Below are 19,918 nucleotides of genomic sequence, written 5' to 3' on the forward strand. Positions count from 1 at the left end.
AAGCCAGGGGGCGCTGAGCCTCCACACCAGCCTTGTCATTTACCATCTTCCATAAACTTTAGCCCACCCATCAAGTTGCCCACAAAGAGGAAGCCAAGTTCAAGTTGGCCACTGGGATCAGAGCTTCTCTCCTTGTCAGGCTCACTCTCTGCACTCACCCCAGCTGGCCACTTCCTGCTTGCGGCAGCCCCGTGGGCTGAAGAGGGCTGAGCTCACAGCCCAGGAGGAGGGTGGGGAGCTGTGGTGAGTGGGGGTCCAGCGGCCACACCACAGGTGTGAGGCCTTCCTGCAGCCGAAGACTCCTGTGTGGCTCTGGGGTGCTCCCGCCAGCCCCCCTGCACCTTTCCACCATCTGTCCAAGCCTCTTCTCAGCTCCTCGGTCCCTCCCATCTCCCCTGCCCTGCCAGTGGGTCCTGGAAAGCAGGATCAGAAGCACCCAGTGCCAGCTCGGGGTCCTCCATCTAGGGGCTCAGAGATGTGTGAAGTAGGCAAGAAAAGGTTACAGGAAGCTCCAGCCTCCTCATCCCCTGCCTCCCACTAGCTCCCCAGTCCTTTTCTGGAGGCAACAGATTATATCCCAGGCTAGTCAGTGTGGGCGGCGTTGGGCCAGGTTCAGGAGACAGAAGAACAGGCCACCCTGCCCCAGCACTGTGAGGCCCTGGGCCAAAGCCTCTTCCTTTTCAGGGTACAGCTAGCTGGCTTTGGGGGAGGGGTCAGCAGGCCAGCCAACTTGGCTCTGAGGAAGGGAAGCTGCTCTTCCCCCAGCCCTTCCCCAGCTGAGCAAGCACACATAGGACCCTGAGCCCTGCACCTCTGCACCTGTTCCTCCTCCTCCTCCTCCTCACCACAGGAGTGAGCTGTTCCCTGGCCACAGCAGGGAATCCAGGGAGAGGACGCTGTGCCCTGTCCCGGATGGCACCGACACGAACAGCACTCAGTCACAAAGGGATCCACGAGCTTTATTTACAAATAAACGAAGGTAGATCTTCCCTCACGTATTAAAAAAAAAAAAATGTGCATATATACACACTCTGCATCTAGAAAATTCCTCAGAGGTAAGACTGCTCCTGGACTGGGGTGGACGAACACAGGGGTGATCACCGGGCCGAGGGGCCAGGCTGCTCACGCTCCTCAGGTACTGGCAGACTCAGAGGAAATTTTGAAAGAAGAAACAGGGAGACATCCTGGAGGTCAGGAGTCAGGAGCAGGAACTGGAAGCTGCGGAGGCTCTTGCACCATGTAGGGCAGATGTGAGCCACGGTGCCTCATCTTTCCTCATTGTTCCCCTTGAAGGCGCCTGGGGCTGGGCCCATCCCCAGCCCCCACTGCAGCCACGCCAAGCCCCTCAAAGTGCAGCAATGGCTTTAGCAGCCACCTGGCGGCCCAGGGGCAGGCTGAGGTCCGTGATGGCCAGAACCACCTTGGGGTTGGACATGGCTGACACCTTCACCAGTTCCGACACCTGCCACAGACAGACAGACACTACTTGCAGGACGGCTGGTGGCAGGTGTGCTGTCCCAGGAGGAAAGAGGCCCCTCCCTGCACCAAGGGCTGCCTGAGGCCCCAGCACCTGCGGGAGAGCAGGGAGGGCGGTACTCACAGTGGTGAAGGGCCGGAACTGCAGGACACTGCCTCGGCCACCCTGTTCCTGGCAGTCCACACACTCCTCCATGAACCACTGCACGAACTGGGTGTGAGGGCCAGTGGTTTGAGACCCCAGGATGGAGGAGATGAGCAGGAACAGGTTGGCCGTGGAAAGTCGGGGGAGAGCAATAGGAGGGAGTTCCATGAGAGGGGGTGAGGTCAGGCTCTGGGAGAAGGTGGGACTGAAAAGGGAAAAGAAGGACATGCTGAGGATGCCCCCAAAAAAAGGTGTCAGAGAGAAAATATAAAAGGCAACTGAGAGGGGAGAAGGGGGAACTAGACTGGAGCCTGGGGGCCAGGATAGCCAGCAATGAGGGGCATGAGGGGAAGAGAGGAGCCTGGGAGGCCCCAGGTTTAGCAGCAGGGTGAGGGACTCACCCAGGACTCGGTTCAGAGGGTCCCTCATGTTGACCGTGTGGAGCTGAGAGGCTGACAGGGAGCTGCTCATGGACTGGTCTGCTGTGGGACGGAGCAGATGGAGTGCTGGGAAACAGCCTGCCAAGTGCAAAAGCAGTGCTCCCTGGGGATGCCCCCACCCACCTTTCACCCAGCGGATGTAACTGGTATATGGAGAGCCCAGAGAAGACCCTGAGATCAAGAGCACAGAGGGAGGCTGGCCACCATGGCTTACTCCTGTAATCCCAGCATTCTGGGAGGCTGAGGCAGGAGGATTGCTTGAGCCCAGGAGTTTGAGACCAGCCTTGGTAACTAGCAAGACCCCATCTCTACAAGTAATGTAAAAATTAGCTGGGCGTGGTGCCAAAGCCTATAGTCCCAGCTCTTTGGGAGGCTGAGGCAGACTGCTTGAGCCTAGGAGAACACGGCTGTAGTGAGCCAAGAAGGTGCCACTGTACCCCAGCCTGAGCTACACAGCAAGCCCCTGTCTCAAAAAAACAGGCCGGGCGCAGTGGCTCATGTCTGTAATCCCAGCACTTTGGGAGGCTAAGGCAGGTGGATCACCTGAGGTCAGGAGTTAGAGACCAGCCTGACCCATATGGTGAAACCCCATCTCTACTGAAAATACAAAAATTAGCTGGGCTAGGTGGCAGGCACCTGTAGTCCCAGCTACTCAGGAGGCTGAGGCAGGAGAACTGCTTAAGCCCAGGAGGCGGAGGTTGCAGTGAGCCGAGATCACCCCACTGCACTCCAGCCTGGACAACAGAGAGAGACTCCAACTCAAAAATAAAAATAAAAATGGCACAGAGGGGCCTCGGATACAGAGAGATCCCAATGGAGATGAGAGAGAAAAACTAACATGTAGTGAGCACACAGGGCCAGGGGCCGATCTTGGCATTTCCTCCTCACAACACGCCATTTATAGACGAGAAGCCCAGACTGGGGCTGGCTCAGTCACTAGCTAAAGGTCACAGGGCTTGTAGGTGGCAGACCTAGCATCTTTCTTCTGATCAAGTGTGTAGTTGGTCCCATAGTCCCTAAAAGCCTTCAGAAAAATGTCCAGGTTCAGGAGAAATCTCTGAAAACAGGAAAATTTAAATGCCACCGAAGGAGCCCTTGACAGGAAGCCTGGCAGGGAGGAGAGGACAGTGAGAAGGATAACCTCCAGGGAAGTAGGGGGGCCGTGCTCTTTAGGCAGGAAGTTGGGGAGTAGCCCTAAGCCCCAGCCTGGGCCTCTCCGGGCATGTTTGGGTAAAGGAAGGAAGGTCAGAGCTGGTGAGTCAATGGTACAGGCTGTGCCTGAGGCAGTGAACTCACTTGGGTAGCTTGTCATCCCCTCAACCCTGGGGTAAGGAAGGGGGCAGGAGGTTGGGGTGGAACTATGGGCCAGGCTGGACCTGAGCAGAGGAGCTTCAACCCTCAAGAAGCGAGAACAGCAACGTCTTCTCCAGCGGCAGGAGAGAGAGCACCCCCGTGGGGGATAAAACAGCACAGGTCCCTGCCATACCCTCTCTGACCAGCTGCAAAGATGCCTCCAGCTGGGGCAGCGGCAGAACAGCAGCATCAGGGAGTGAATGCCCAGGAAAGGAGCAGCGTGCCGCCAGCCCACACACTCACTGGGCTCGAAAGGATGTTGGCGTCATCCTCATTGGAGCTCAGCAGTTGCATCAACTTCAGAGGCTGATGTAATCCTAGAGGGTGTGAAAGTCACTGTTATATACTCCTAAACCCCTCAGTTTCCAGCTGTCAAGGAAAAGAGCTGGAGCTCCAATTTGAGCGAGGTCAGCACGGCCAGCAGGGTCTCAGCCCCTCTCTCCTCACCCCCTCCCACAATCCTACGGGCCCCTCGTACCCACAGGCAATCTGGGGCCACATGAGCCACCCGCAGATCCCTGACCAATCACACCACATCTGCTTCCCTCAGGAAGTGCTGAATCCTCAGGAAATGAACAAGTGAACGGAGGGGTCCTACTTCAATGTCTTCACGGTGTCTCTTCTGGAGGGTGGACGCCTGTCCCTTGTGGGAGGAGTAGGAACTGAGGGCACACCACACGGCCAGCCTGGCAAAGGGTTCCAGAAAAAGGGGGACAGTGAAAGAAGCCGCAGGGGCTTTCTGTGTCTGACTGGGCTCCCCAAAGCCCGGTCTCCCAGGGTGGTACCAAGCTCTGAAGAGAATCCTACTTGGCAAGAGTGGTGCCCAGGGGGTCCATGAGGCTGTGCCACTTGGAGGAGTTAGTGAGCAGGCCAGGCAGGATGTGGCCCAGCAGGACCAGGGTCACTTGATGCATGTCCAGGCAGAAGATGGAGTAGAGCAACTCTACCGCCCGCAGCATGTGCTCCTTCCGCGTCTCCTTCAGCAGCTCCTGGTGCGTGGAACTGGGAGTTTAGGAGCCGGGGGCCCAGGATCTGAGGCGCTGACACCCTGCCACTCCAGCATGGCTGTCCAGGAAGGCCCACAGAGGGGCCCCAGGTGCTGCTGCACCCCTCAGGCCGAATCCCAGCCTCTGGCCAGAGCTCCCCCAGGCGGCATCCCCAGGGAGCCATCCGGCTCACCGCAGCCTCTCAGGGAAGCCTGGCTGACCAGGCCAGGTGTGGGGAACCGGGGCACAGGACCCACGTCGGCCCACAGCCACTCCAGCCCAAGAACCTTCAGCAGGTTGTTGCAGAACCAGTAGACACCACCCATGTGCAGCAGGGTGTCGAAGATGTGGATGGAGCCCTTCTCCAGCACCTTGGCAAAGATGTCCGTCAGCACCTCCTTGATGGGCCGCTTGGGAGGCAGTAGGTTCCAGTAGGGCATCGTGTCCACCCCGGTGGAGGGAAACTTGACCTTCGTGGCTGTCTGCTGCAGCACCTCCACACACATGCGCTCCAGGATGGAGTTCATGATCGCTACCCTGGGGGCGCCGAGAGGACCTGAGGCTCAGGTGCCACTGCGGGGCGGGGAGGGGAGGGGAGGGGAGGTGAGGAAATACCCATGCCAGACTTTCCCCTGGACTTGGGTGATGGAAATCTCCCTCAGGAATTAACCCAGTTCTGTGCTGGGGGAGGGAACACCCCCAGGTGACCTGGCCCCAACCCTGCTCCTGGCAGGTCTCTCACCTGCAGCGCACAAAGCCTACAAACAGGGACTGGGCAGGGGCTTTCCTCCCACTGGCCACTCCAGCCAGATATTCACATTTTTCTTCCCTCACTCTCCAACTTCCCCCATTCCCCAGGCCTGGGCCCTGCCAACTTGCTGCATAAATAAACACAATCACTTCCCCCTGGGCCACTTGGGGGTCCCCACCCAGCCCTGGCCTCCTCCCAAAGAAAACAGTTCCTTCCAGGAGAGGGCCAAGGGCTGCCCCACAGGATTCTTCCCGGCCCTTGGTAGCTGGGCAGGCAAAAGTGTATATCCAGGAATTTTCACAAGGAAAGAGGCTTCGGATGTGAATACAGACCTGGCCGAGTGCTGACTGTTCCTGGAATGCGGGGTGGCTCTGGGAAAGCTGCTATGACTTTTAGAGCCACTTTTCTCACCTGCACAATAGAGTCACAGACTTCCCCCTAGCCCTTACCCAGATGGGACTTAGGAAGCTTAGAATGGATTACACCAGAGCAAAAGCTCCCTATTTGGTAGGGGCGGGGGAGGGGGGACGGAAATGAGAGAAGAAAGTAAAAAGAAGGAAGCAAGAGGAAGACGAGAGGTCCTTTTCCAGACCCTCCCAAACCTCATTCAGCTCAATGCTTTCCCTTCTCTCTATTAACACATCTTCAGGCTGGGCGTGGTGGCTCACACCTGTAATCCCAGCACCTTGGAACGCTGAGGTGGGAGGATCACCTGAGGTCAGGAGTTCGAGACCAGCCTGGCCAACATGGCGAAACCCCATCTCTACTAAAAATACAAAAATTAGCCGGGTGTGGTGGCAACGACTGTAATCCCAGCTACTCAGGAGGCTAAGGCAGGAGAATTGCTTGAACCCAGGAGGCAGAGGTTGTGGTGAGCAGAGATTACACCACTGCACTCCTGCCTGGGCAACAGAACAAGACTCTGTCTCTAAATAAATAAATAAATAAATGACATTCTCAACAGCTCCCTTTCGAGGTAATACCCAAAACATATTGGCTGGTGAACACCCGTGATCTCAGCAGCACTACTCACTATAGCCCAAAGGTGGAAAAAACTCGAGTGTCACAGAGAAGGGATCATCTAGATGCAGTATAGCCACACAAAAGAGGTTTTTTTGTTTTTGTTTTGTTTTTTGAGACAGCGTCTCACTCTGTCACCCAGGCTGGCATACAGTGGTGCGATCTCGGCTCACAGCAACCTCTGCCTCCTGAGTTCAAGCAATTCTCCTGTCTTAGCCTCCCAAGTAGCTGGTGGGATTAGAGGTGTCTGCCACCATGCCCAGCTAATTTCTGTATTTTTAGTAGAGATGGGGTTTCACCATGTTGGCCAGGTTGGCCTTCAACTCCTGACCTCAAGTGATCCACCCGCCTGGACCTTCCAAAGTGCTGGGATTACAGGTGTGAGCCACCGTGCCCAGGCCACGGCAGAGTATTATTCAGCCTTAAAGAGGAAGGAAATTCTGTCACATGCTACTACATGGATGAACTTTGAGGAAATCATGGTGAGTGAAGTCAGTTGGTCACGAAAAGTTAAGTACTGTATGATTCCAGTTAAACGAGGCATCTAAAAAGTAGTCAAAGTCAGCAGGTCTCGGTGAGTCATGCCTGCAACCCCAGCACTTTGGGAGTCCACAGAGAGAGGATCACTTGAGGCCAGGAGTTCATGACCTAGCAAGATAGTAAAAACATGTTTCTACAAAAAATAGAAAAAATTAGCCAGGTGTGAGCCTGTAGTCCCAGCTACTCGGGAGGCTGAGGTGGGAGGATCACTTGAGCCCAGAGGTTTGAGGTTGCAGTGAGACTCACTCTGGTCTGGGTCTCAAAAAAAAAAAAAAAAAAAAAAAATCATAGGCCGGGCGCCGTGGCTCAAGCCTGTAATCCCAGCACTTTGGGAGGCTAAGGGGGGTGGATCACGAGGTCAAGAGATCGAAACCATCGTGGTCAACATGGTGAAACCCCGTCTCTACTAAAAATATAAAAAATTAGCTGGGCACGGTGGCGCGTGCCTGTAATCCCAGCTATTCAGGAGGCTGAGGCAGGAGAATTGCCTGAACCCAGGAGGCGGAGGTTGCGGTGAGCCGAGATCGCGCCATTGCACTCCAGCCTGGGTAACAAGAGCGAGACTCCATCTAAAAAAAAAAAAAAAATTATGAAGTAGTCAAATTCCTAGATGCAGAAAGTAAAATGGTAGTTACCAGGAGCTGGAGGGAGGAAAAAATGGGAAATTGCTCAGTGGGTACGAAGTTTCAAAGATGCAAGAAGAAAATTCTGGAGACTTGTCACACAATAGTGTGAATATACTGAACACTACCGAACAGGACACTTAAACATGGTTAAGATGGCAAATCTTATGTGCTTTTTATAATTAAAAACTGAAGAGCCAGGGCAGGAAACTGTCCTAAAAGATAAGTGGGGGTGGGGGATGGCCTGTAAAATCTACAGACATGTTTCTAGTTCCTAGACAGTTACACAGCTTTGTTCTTTGGAGAGCTAGCTGTCTAGAACTTGAGAATCTGAGGGCAGGATCATAGCTGTTTGGGATCTGCATTTCTGACACACAGCAGGTGCTGGCGTACAGACGTTTCTGCCACAGAGACACACTATGTGTTGACCGAGTCAGGTGAGTGAATGCATGAACAGGAAAGTGAGTGAGTGATCGAGCAGCATGTCTGCAAAGGTCAGAAAAGAGAGGGGTGCTTGTTATTGGATGGACTTCTCACAACACACCTGCTGGGCCTGAGAAGGGAGGGCGGGTTACTGACCTTTCATTGTAGAACTGCAGGGTGTTCTCACTAAACAGTGGTCCTGCCAGCTGGCAAATCATCTGCAGAGACTTCTCACGCTCATCTAGCCCCAGCATCCGGACATGGGCCACAAGCCAAGCCACTGCACACACCGCCAGACTTCACACCTTCTCTTTGATGTTATCAGTGATTTTCTAGGGGAGAGGAAAGGTGATGGGCACCATCTATCTCCCATGCCTGGGCCATCACCTTCTCACCCTCTGTGGGCATCTAAGTTCGGCAGGTGGAGTCCCCAGCGACATTCCACACCTCTCTCCATGAGTTTGATTTTTCCCAGAGCTACCTGGGCCAGAGGGAGTGGCTAAGACTAGATTATACAAAAGATCAATATCAAAACAGGAGCTCCTTGGGCCAGGTGTGGTAACTCACACCCGTAATCCTAGCACTTTGGGAGGCTGAGGCGGGCAGATCACAAGGTCAGGAGTTCGAGACCAGCCTGACCAACATGGTGAAATCCTGTTTCTACTAAAAATACAAAAATGAGCCAGTCGTAGTGACACACGCTTGTAGTCCCAGCTACTCGGGAGGCTGAGGTGGGAGAATCACTTGAACCCAGAAGGCAGAAGTTCAGTGAGCCGAGATCACTCCACTGCCCTCCAGCTTGGCAACAAAGCAAGACTCGGTCTCAAAACAAACAAACAACAACAACCAAAAAAAAAAAAACACATGAGCTCCTGGATTAAAGGTCTTCTCGCTCTTACGAAATATAACAAGCCATCACTGGCTGGCTCACGGGAGCAAAGGCTGCTGGGAAGGTGGGGCTACCTGGATGGACTCGAAGGCCAGGACCCCGTTCTCCCAGGCATTGAGGATTTCCAAGATGGCGGCTGAGATGCTGAGACAGGCCTCGTGCCACTTCATCTGCCTGTGGGTGTGCGTGGGAGAAGTCACCACAGGGAAGCAGGGGACAGGCTCAGGGAGAGAGTCTTGGCCGTGCCCCCACCCCACCCTTGGAGTGGGCGCCCGGGCCACTGACACCAGCTTCATCTCCGAGGAGTTGTTGAGTAGGGCCACCAGGGACTCCACTTTGGTGGAGTCGGGGCGGAAGCAGGGGCGGTCAGGGTTCAGGATCTTGCCCTCCTCAGGCATGCAGGTCTGCATCTAGGTCTTGAAGAAGGGCACCTCAGCTCCTGAGCGAGACTCAGACAGAATCACCTGGGAAAGGGGAAGAGGGGGCACCAGCCGAGTGGAGGGCGCGGCGTCTGCCAGCGCTAGACCTGGGGCTGCACTGTTTCCCGTCACGTTGCTGCTCCAGCCCAGCCTGAAGACTGGGGACAAACCGGTCCAACGGAGGCAGACGGGGGCTATGCTGCCACCTAGTGGTCAGTGTGAGCATGGGGCTGAAGGGGCCTCTGCAGACTCCAGCCCGGGTGGGCACTTGGTTTCTGAGGCCCACAAAACTAACTGGCTGAGAGGCTGTGGCGTGGCGGGGCGGGTGGTGAGGTGGGGAGAATTCCGGGATACCTCCTTCCCCTGAGCCCCCGACCCGGCCGCTCCCCTCTTCCTCACCTCTGAACCATAGGTCTGGGCCACATGGCACAGCATGAGGAAGGAGATGTCAAACAGCAGGGCCCGGACAGAGGCCGGTTTGGCTGTGGAAGGACAGGACAGCTGAGCTACCAGGGAGAGCTCATGTCTGGGTGGACAGGGATCGGGATTTGTCTCTAGGAAGGTCAGGGACCACGTGGCTCCTTCAAAGCTCTGAGGCTCAGAATCCTTTTCTTGAGTCTCAGTTGGAACATCATCCCTTCCTTGAGACCAAAGGCCCCCAGCACCCTCTTCCAGCATACCCAACCAAGTCATAAGGGGTGGGGGGAACGAGACACAGGGATGGTCTGGGAAGAATCCTTTTCCAGCATTACCCACTTCCTAGCTCTGTGGAAGCTTCCATCAGTCATGGCTCTGAGGAGGCAGCACAGCCTCCCCGCGTTGAGCTCAGGTGCCCTCCTCCCTCCCGCACACCCTCCTCCCTCCCACACACCCTCCTCCCTCCCACACGCCCTCCTCCCTCCCACACTCTCCCTCCACACCCCTCCTCAGGTCCCACTGAGCCTGCGGATGCACAGGGCTGACTTACTGCTTTCTTCGCTGCCATAGTTTGTGAATTCATTCAAACTAAAAGGACTGGAGACAGGTTGCGCTGACCAGAGTATGAGCTGAGCAGTAGCAGGGCACTGGGGCTACACATGCTCAGAGAGTGGTCACTAGAGTCTGAGTTACAGGTTAAACTTAAAAGGAGACATGCTGCTACAGGAAAAGTATTGCTATTGTGAGAAGATTTCCAAGGCCTAGAGAACGGCTCACTGAATGGAACAATGTTCTGTATGTCAAATTCCAGGGCAACCAAAAAAGGCAACAGAATTTGAGAGCTGCTTATTAATAACTGAGCATACTCGGAATTCCTCCATGTCCAGTGTTCAACACCTCGACCTTTACCCTCATCTCTTTACCAGACACATCCACTCCATCCTCAGCTGAAGAGAAAAGAACACTTCGGTTGTGAGAACAGGCCCTTCCTACAAGCTCTCCAGCCAGGGTGCTCTGCCTAGGCCTGTGGGTCTCTGGACGAGACCCAGACCCAGGCACCTGACTCCCACTCTGATACCTCCTGCCAACACGCATGGCCTCCCCGCACGCCCTGGGGTCAGGAGCTTGGCCTTCCTCACTTGATGAATTTCCAGACAAAGGATTTCAGCTTTTCAGTGGCAGCAGCAGCAGCCAGTAGCAAGTCCAGACTCTTCCCAGATAGCATGTGGCCCAGGATGCCCAGCAGTCCCTCCGGGGACTTAGAGTGGTCCGCATCCATCGTCTGGAGACAGGACAGGAAATCAAGTTCTGAAGAACACTGAAGACCCCCCACCCAAGATATAGCCTAGCCACATTTTCTCTCTTTCACAACCTGGAATGTAATCTACATCTTTCTGATTTCAATCTGGAAAATCGTTCCTAAAACTTATCCTTGCTCTCCGATCCATCCCTCTCGTCTACACTGGCATGAAGGTGGTAAGGTTGGGGTGGGCAAGGTTATGGCTGGGAACTTCTCTGTTATCTTTTTTTTTTTTTTTTTTTTTTTTGAGACAGAGTCTCACTCTATTGCCCGCCCAGCCTTGATTGCAGCAGTGGTGCAATCTCAGCTCACCATAATCACCTCCCGGGTTCAGCGATTGTCCTGCCTTAGCCTGCCAAGTAGCTGGAATTACAGGTATGCACCATCACACTAGGTGAATTTTGTGTTTTTAGTGGAGATGGAGTTTCACCACATTGGCCAGGCTGGTCTCAGACTCCTGACCTCAAGTGATCTTCCACCTCAGCCTCCCAAAATGTTGGAATTACAGGTGTGAGCCACCGCACCCCACGCCTCTGTTGCTTCCATGTGAGACAGCCTAAGAGAAAGTGCTTTGTGCGGCTCTTTGAGTCTCCCGAGGGTACAGAGGAGCTCAAGTGGACAGCTTTCACTTTCCTCAAGGTACCGGGGACGTGGGCGGGACAGAGCCAGTCTAGGAATGGTTCTCAGGAAGAGCCGCGGCACCCTGGACCTCTGCCCTGTGTTTCTCCCTGCAGGTGCTGGGCCCAGCCTGCCAGGTATCCCAGTGCAAGTTCCCATTTCATTTTCTCTGAAAGTGCCAGGGCTATATTTAACCCATTTGGCAAACTCTGTTGTTTCCTGCCACAGAGGTGCAGTTTAGCTTGGTCCTCAGACAGATTGGTGCGGGGCAGTGAGGGGAGCCAGGGAAAGGGGCCCCAGTCCTCCTTGAAGCTGGGGATCTACTTTTACTTATGGCATTTTTTTCTGTTGAGTGAGCAGAGGTGCAGGGTCCCTGTGTCCTGTGCCTAGGCCTGGGGGCTTGGTTTTCTGGAAAAGAGTCAACTTGTGGTCAGGCACCTGGGTGTGTTGAATCCCCACCACGATCCTGCGTGAAACACAGAATTCCCATTTGACAGATGAGGAAACTGTAGCTTAGAGAGGCTGGGAGCTAGGCCAGTGTTGTACAGGTTGGTTGATCTCCAAGCCTCATTTTCCTGACCTGTAAGATGAAGATAACCTTTGTCCACCCTGCAGGGGAGCTGGGGAACTGACCCCTCAGATTCCCTCCAGCCAGGGCTGTGCCTTGCCTCTAGCTGGGCCCAGAGTGTGGGGCAGAATGTGGGAACATCCTCTGTAAGCTGGAGTAGCTGTAGTATGGGCCTCTGTGACCGTGTGTGTGTGTGTGTACACGCGTGTATGCACACATGCTGACAGCTGTGTCTATAGACTCCAGGAAGAGGGCAGGGTCATCCAGAGAGCCCAGATGCTGACTCCCCGGCCCTCGTTCTCTCCGTAGAGGGCCATCTGCGTGCGCAGCCACTCCATGGAGACCATGGTGGGCGGCCAGAAGAAGTCACACGGAGGAGGCATCCCCGGCAGCTTCAGCAGCGGCATCTCCCACAACAGCATGGAGGTCACCAAGACCACCTTCTCGGTGAGTGGCCCTGGGGCAGCAGGTGGGTCCCAGGGAGGCCCCCCGAGACCAATGAAGGAAGGGTGCCCCCACCCAGGCTTGGGCAGGTGACTTGATCAGGGCAAGCTGGATGATGGAGGGAAACTGAAGCTGCTAGGGGATGACTCTGGGCCCTGACCTCTGAAAATGGTCCTTTGGTGCCTCCATCCTAGACAGCACCTGCAGTTGGCCGCAACAGCCTGAGAAGCCCTCCTGTCCTATATGCTGAGTTTCCTTGACAGCTAGACTCCTCCTCAGGGCCAGCCCTGCAAAATGGTCCTGAGGTGTGTTTCGCTGCGCAGGGCCTTGGGACCCGTGACTGTGAGGGGGTGTCCTTGCTTTGTTATTACTGGTGCCAGCAGTAGCTGCCCCAGCTGGATCCAAAGTCTATGCTCTTCATCACCATGTGCACAGTTCCCAAGGAAAGAGGGTGCTGTAGGCCTGTGAGTTTGATCCTGATGGACTTGCAGGGGCTGGGGGGTTGGAGGGGATCACATAGTTGGGTCTTTCATAAAGCAAAGTGGGCTGGGCGCGGTGGCTCACACCTGAAATTCTGGTACTTTTGGAGGCTGAGGAGAGCGGATCCCTTGAGTCCAAAAATTCGAGACCAGCCTCGGCAACAAAGTGAGACCCGGTGTCTACAAAACAACACAAAAATTAGCTGAGCATGGTGTCACACACCTATAGTCTTAGCGACTTGGGAGGCTAAGGTGGGAGGATCACCTCTACCTAAGGAGGTCGAGGCTCTAGTGAGCTGTGACTGGACCACTGCACTCCAGCCTGGGTGTCAGAGCGAGACCCTCTCAAAAACAAATTAACTAAAGCAAAGTGGCTTTGGATTTGTATAGACTGGGATTTTCCTTTCTTCTTTTTCTTCAAAATAGCAGAACCTACTCACCATGGTACTAATTATGAGTATTATAAATGGCCTTGCATAATTAATTTAACTGAGTAAATGTTTTCCTAGCTATTATGCTGTTACCCCTGAGGGTGCGTGGAGTGAGCAGGGCAGGGCCCTTCCTCCATGCTGTGTATCAGGAGACTCGGGAGACTCAGGCCGGGTCTCACCACTCTCCTGAGGTTGCATAGCATGTACATGGCAGGAGCTGGGGCCTGGGTTGGAGGCTTGGTGGCCTCTGAAGATTGGTTCCGGCCTCTTGTCTGCCTTCCTCAAGTTCCCACCACGCGTTGTCCACTGTGAGGCCGGGGGAAACTGTCCAGAGCAGAAGCCATCTGGCTGCCCCCAGCCACCTGCCAGTGCCTGTGGACCCGGCCTCACGGCTCTCAGTCTCATTACTGTGACACCTGCTGGGCCCCGTTTGTTGTGAGGAATGAAGGAGAGTCAGGAGGCCTCACCTGCCAGTGATTTGCTGGATGACCTTGATGCAATCTCACTCTTTGGTCTTCAGCCTCCTCACCGGTAAAATGAGAGGTTGAACAAGGTCCCTCCGGGGTTTCCCTGGCTCTGTGCCTCTTGGTCTGTATCCCTCTGAATTGTTCTGACCTTCTTAGTGTCTGGGGCTCCCTCAACCCGTGTTCCTCCCAAGGTGTGGGTTTTTTTTTTTGTTTTTTTTTTTGAGACAAGGTCTTTTTTTTTGCCCAGGCTGGAGTCCAGTGGTATGATCTCAGCTCACTGCAACCTCTGCCTCCTGGGTTCAATTGATCCTCCTGCCTCAGCCTCCTGAGTAGGTGGGATCACAGGCACCTGCTACCACACCCAGTTAATTTTTGTATTTTTAGTAGACAGGGTTTCGCCATGTTAGCCAGGCTGGTCTCAAACTCCTGACCTCGTGATCCACCCACCTCAGCTTTCCAAAGTGCTGGGATGACAGGCGTGAGCCATGGCGCTCGCCAGTTGTGGTCTTTGGTGGATCATTACCTGGGGCCATGAGGTTTGGCTTCACACAGGGAAAGAGGCTGTCACTGGCCTGAGTCCTGAGGTCTCAGTTCCAATTATATAGATCTCAACCTTCCTAGCTGTACTATTTTCTGGGGTCTTCTCCAGAGCAGGAGCCATTTGTAGACCAGGGAGGGGGATGAAGGGATAGATCGGTGTTCGGGCCGGGAGCACTCATTTTGGCCATTTCATCGGCAGCCTCCAGTGGTGGCGGCAACTGCGAAGAACCAGTCACAGAGTTCCATCAAGCGGAGGTCAGGGCTCTTCCCCCGCCTGCACACAGGCTCGGAAGGCCAGGGGGACAGCCGGGCACAATGGTAACTATTGGGAAACCCCTACTCCAGCCTGAATCATGGGGTCTATGGGGTCTGTCAACCCTCTCCACTGTACAGTGTTCAGTGTCCAAACTTGGGGGAGGAGCTTTGCCCAGATGGCCCTGATTTCAGGCACCTGCATGTCCCCTGTCACTCACGCAGCTTTTTATCCAGAGGCTGACGGTGCCAGTCTCCGCATGGGGCTTTCCAGAGTTATTCTTGCAGCATTTTGACTGAGGCTAGAGACATTGCTGGGTTCCTGTTCCTTTGCCTCCTTTTTCAATGCTCACTCCGATGGCCTGTGTTGTGGGAGCCTTCCCTGATTTTGCCAGGCAGAGTTCCTTGCACCTTCCTTTGGACTTCTAAAAGGTTCTGGGCTTTTTTCTTATTAAGAAACTCATATATTACATTTAACCTGTTCTGATTCTTTAAGAAACAACACATAGTACTTGCACATTTTTTGGGGGTGCATGTGATCTTTTCATAAAATGCATAATGATCAAATCAAGGTAATGGAACTATCCATCACCTCAAACATTTATCTTTTGTGTCAGGAACATTCCAGCTCTTTTCTGGCTCTTTTGAACTATGAAAAATATTACTATCAACTATGGTCACTGTATTATACTATTGAACACTAGATTGTATTTCTTCTGACTATATTTTTGTACCCATTAACCAAATTCTCTTCATCCTGCTCTCCCACCCCTTCCCAGCCTCTGGTGACACTAGTCAACTCTCTATCTCCACAAGATTCACTTTTTCAGCTCCCACAAATGAGTGAGGACATGCGATAATTGTCTTTTTTTTTTTTTTTTTTTTCGAGACAGAGTCTTGCTCTGTCCCCCAGGCTACAGTGCAGTGGCGCGATCTCAGCTCACTGCAACCTCTGCCTTCTGAGTTCAAGCAACTCTCCTGCCTCATTCTCCTTGAGTAGCTGGGACTACGGGCATGCACCACCACATCTGGCTAATTTTTGTATTTTTAGTAGAGATGGGGTTTCACCATGTTGGCTAGGCTGGTCTTAAATTCCTGATATCAAGTGATCCACCCACCTCTGCCTCCCAAAGTGCTGGGATTACAGGTGTGAGCCACCGCGCCCAGCCACGATATTTATCTTTATGTGTCTGGCTTTCGCTTAACATGATGACCTCCAGTTCCACCCATGTTGCTGCAAATGACAGGATTGCATTCTTTTTCCGTGGCTGAATAACATCTGTTGTGTATGTCCACAACATTTTCCTCATCCCTTTATCTGCTTATGGACACTGAGGGTGATTCTGTACCTTGGCCATTGTGAGTAGAGCTGCAATAAACATGGGAGTGTAGATATCTCTTCCACCTACTGATTTCCTTTCTTTTGGATATAGTTACCCTGCAGTGGGATTGCTAGATCATATGGCAGCTCCGTTTTTAGTGTTTTGAGGACCCTCCATACTGTTTTCCATAGAGGCTGTGCTAATTTACATTCCCACCAACACTGCGAGCATTTCCCTTTCTCTGCATCCTCACCAGCATTTATGATTTCCTGTCTTTGTAATAAAAGCCATTTTAACTGGAGTGAGATGATATCTTATTCGGGTTCCTGCGGTGGGGGCAGATGTCACAGACTCTGAATTATTAAAGACAAATAGTAACAGATGTCAGAGAGGATGTGGAGAAATCAGAACCCTTGTTCATTGCTGGTAGGAATGTAAAATAGTGCAACTACTTCGGAAAACAGTCTGACAGTTCCTTAGAAGATTAAACGTACAGTTGCTGTGTAACCAACAATTCCACTCCTAGATGTCATCTGGAGAGAGTTGAAAACAGCTGTCCATGAAAAAAAATTTACATTTACATTTCCTTGATAATTAGTGATGTTGAATGTTTTTTGATATACCTGTTGACTATCTGTATGTCTTCTTTTGAGAAATATCTATTCATATTTCTTGCCCTTTAAAAAATCGTGTTATTTGTGTTTTTGCTGTTGATTTTTTTGAGTTCCTCATAATATATTCAGGTTATTAGTCCTTGTTGGATGGATAGTTTGCAAATATTTCCTCCTATTCTGCAGATTGGCTCTTGGTTGATTGTTTCCTTTGCTGTGCAGAAGCTTTTCAACTTGTTGTAATCCCATTTGTCTATTTTTGATTTTGTTGTCTGTGCTTTTGAGGTCTTACCTGAAAAGCTTTTGCCCAGACAGACCAACATCCTGAAGCATTTCTCCAGTGTTTTCTTCTAGGAGTTTCTTTGTGTCATGCCTTAGATTTAATCCATTTTGATTTGATTTTTATGTATGGTGAGAGGGAAGGGTCTGGTTTTAATCTTTTGCATATGGTTATCTAGTTTTACCAGCACCACTTACTGAAGAGACTGCCCTTTCCCAATGTATATTCTCAGCACCTTTGTTGAAAATGAAATGATCATGTGGATTTTGTTCTGTATTATTAATGTGATGTATCATATTTGTTGATTTGTAGATGTTGAACCATCCTTGCATCCCTGGAACAAATCCCACTTGATCATGGTGAATGATCTTTTTGATGCATTGTTGAATTCTGTTTGATAATATTTTGCTGAGGATTTTTGCTCTGTGTTTATCAGGAATATTGGCTTGTAACCCTCTCTTTGTTGTATGCTTGGATGGTTTTGATGTCTTTCTGATTCTTTAGTTGGTGAGCCCATTTGTTCTTTATTTCAGCAAGCAGCATTTCTTGAGTGCCATGTGCTGGGTACAGTGCTGAGTGCTCAGAGAAGTGCTGCAAAAACATGCAAGCCTGTCCTCCAGAAGCTCACAGCCTTGTAAGGGAAAGGGAGGCATTTGGTTGACTTCCAGATTCCCAGGTTGTCTGCCTCTAGCCCTGGGCAGTGGCACCATGTTCTGAAGTAGGGCTTGCATGACAAGAGGCAGGGTTATGGAGAAGGATGAAAAGCTCTGTTTGGAGCCTGTGCATGGGAGTTTTTGTGAACCATCAGTAGAGATGTCCAGGGAGTGGTCAGAGTTGTAGGTTTTTATTTTATTTTATTTATTTTTATATACTTTAAGTTCTGTGTAGAACGTGCAGGTTTGTTACATAGAAATACATGTGCCATGGTGATTTGCTGCACTCAGCAACCTGTCATCTAGGTTTTAAGTCCTTCATGCATTAGGTATTTCTCCTATTGCTCTCTCTCTCCCCTTGTCACCAACCCCCTGACAGGCCCTGGTGTGTGATGTTCCCCTCCCTGTGTCCATGTGTTCTCATTGTTCAACTCCCACTTATGAGTGAGACCATGTGGTGTTTGGTTTTCTGTTCCTGTGTTAGTCTGCTGAGGATGATAGTTTCCAGCTTCATCCATGTCCTTGCAAAGGACATGAACTCATTCTTTCCTGTGGCTGCATAGTATTCCACGTTGTATGAGAGGCCTTGACTAGAGAAGGAGAGTTGGGAATCAATAGGGTAGAGGTACTGGTTGATGTTGGCGTAATCAATGCGACCACTGGAGAGGCTGAGTAGAGTACCACATTTAAGGGCAGGTGGAGAAGGGAAGCTGGTGAAGCTGACTGGGAATGAAAGATGAGAGGAGAGGAGGAGGAGATGGAATCTCTGAAGCCGGAGGAGGAGAAATTCCAGGAAGGGAGGACATGTGTGTCAGACACGCAGAGATGTCCGGCCCAGTGACCCAAACCCTGCACAGGTTGACAGGAGGTTATTAGCGACCTCATCAAAAGTGCATTGAGACACTTCACACCTCTGGCATGGCTTTAATCAAAAAGACAAATAATAACAGATGTCAGGAGGATATGGAGAAATGGGAACCCTTGCTCATTGCTGGTGGAAGTGTAACACAGTGCAGCTACTGTGGAAAACAGTCTGGCAGTTCCTTAGAAGGTTAAACATAGAGTTACCATATGACCAAGCAAACCCGCTCCTATGTATATACCCAAGAGAGTGAGAACAGTGGGCCATGAAAAACCGAGTCTACCAGTACAGCTAGTACACAGATGTTCATGGCAGCATTACTCATCCTAGCCCAAACTGGAAAGAATCCAAATGTCCATCATCTGGTAGATGGATAAACAAAATGCGATCTAGCCATAAAATGGATTATTATTAGAATCAAAAGGAATAAAGTGCGGATACAGGCTACAATATTGGCTCATAGGTGAACCTTGAAAATACTGAGTTTAAGAAGCCAGACAAAAATGCCACATTATACGGTTCTGTTTACATGACTGTCCGGAAGAGGCCAGTCTACAGTGATGGCTTAGGGATCGGGTGGGAGTTGCAGGGAGAGGAATAGGAAGTGATTACAGATGGCTCCAGGGTTTCCTTTAGGGGCCAAACGTGTTCTAAAATCAGATGGTGGTGATAGTTGCACAACTCTGAATAAACTAAAAGCCATTACACTGTACATTTTAAATAGGTGAGTTCTGTGGTACATAGATTGTGTTTCAACAACACTATTGTTTAAAAAGTGCATTGATGGCAGGTGCAGTGGCTCATGCCTGTAATCTCAGAACTCTGGGAGGCCGAGGTAGGCAGGTCACTCAAAGTCAGGAGTTCAAGACCAGCCTGGCCACATGGTGAAACCCTGTCTCGACTAAAAATACAAAAATTAGCCATGTGTGTAATTCCAGCTACTCGGGAGGCTGAAGCAGTAGAATCGCTTGAACCTGGGAGGCAGAGGTTGCAGTGAGCCAAGATCATGCCACTGCATTCCAGCCTGGGTGATAGAACAAGGTTCCATCTCAAAAACAAGTGCATTGAGCACACGGCCATCCTGTCCCACACAGAGGGCACTGTGGGCACTGTCCATGGTCTTTGTTAGACTATAGGAGAAGGAAACTCTTGGCTGAGAGTACCCTTGCTTCCCAGCTCCCAGGGCAGCCTCGTCATGTGGATCCAGGAGTGTATTCTCGTCTGTATGAAGGGCGGCCTCCTGGGACCTCCCGGGAGTCCATGTGTCTTGGGTGGTTCCTGTGGTGGGGGCGGATATCACAGACTTCGCCATATTTCCTGCTGCATTCCTCACAGGGCTCTCTCTTGACCCATAACTCGGCCAGGTGTGAGGCCACAGCATGGGTGAGAGAGATCTGGGCTAGAGGCCATCAAGCCAGGACCCCAGTTTGGCAGCTCTGGACTTGACCATGAACCTAGAGTAGCCCTGTAGTGTAGGGATCAGGAAACCCTGCTGTGTGCTGCCATCTCTGGAGGGCTCAGGTGGGAAAGGACATCTTGGCAGTGATGCTTCGTGGGGTGTTTGTCCCCACAGCCCCCTACAATGCTGGTCGCCGGCTGGCAGAGGCTC

General features: G+C 52.0%; 1 protein-coding gene and 1 non-coding gene across 6 annotated transcripts; both read right to left on the reverse strand.

Moving 5' to 3' along the window:
- Positions 1-938: 938 nt before the first annotated feature.
- Positions 939-9,236, reverse strand: LOC144582685 (mediator of RNA polymerase II transcription subunit 24-like). Of its 5 annotated transcripts, none has more exons than XM_078374354.1 (8): positions 8,932-9,236; positions 8,721-8,820; positions 4,222-8,089; positions 3,658-4,100; positions 3,033-3,085; positions 2,023-2,103; positions 1,601-1,826; positions 939-1,462 (listed from the first exon to the last, which is right to left on the reverse strand). In XM_078374354.1, the coding sequence occupies exons 4-8, from the start codon at positions 3,706-3,708 to the stop codon at positions 1,346-1,348; spliced, it is 528 nt and encodes a 175-aa protein (XP_078230480.1). In that variant the 5' UTR covers positions 3,709-4,100; positions 4,222-8,089; positions 8,721-8,820; positions 8,932-9,236; the 3' UTR covers positions 939-1,345. The 5 variants fall into 5 exon arrangements, 3 of the variants coding, with proteins under 3 accessions (XP_078230480.1, XP_078230479.1, XP_078230478.1); XM_078374353.1 differs by having other exon boundaries at positions 3,548-4,100; XM_078374352.1 differs by having other exon boundaries at positions 3,033-4,100.
- Positions 9,237-9,612: 376 nt separating this feature from the next.
- Positions 9,613-9,716, reverse strand: LOC144582927 (small nucleolar RNA SNORD124). The gene has a single exon (XR_013536476.1). It is a non-coding gene; the product is annotated as a small nucleolar RNA SNORD124 (small nucleolar RNA).
- Between the last annotated feature and the right edge of the window lie 10,202 nt (positions 9,717-19,918).

The sequence above is a fragment of the Callithrix jacchus genome, chromosome 5 (genome assembly GCF_049354715.1).
Source record: "Callithrix jacchus isolate 240 chromosome 5, calJac240_pri, whole genome shotgun sequence".
NCBI lineage: Eukaryota > Metazoa > Chordata > Mammalia > Primates > Cebidae > Callithrix > Callithrix jacchus.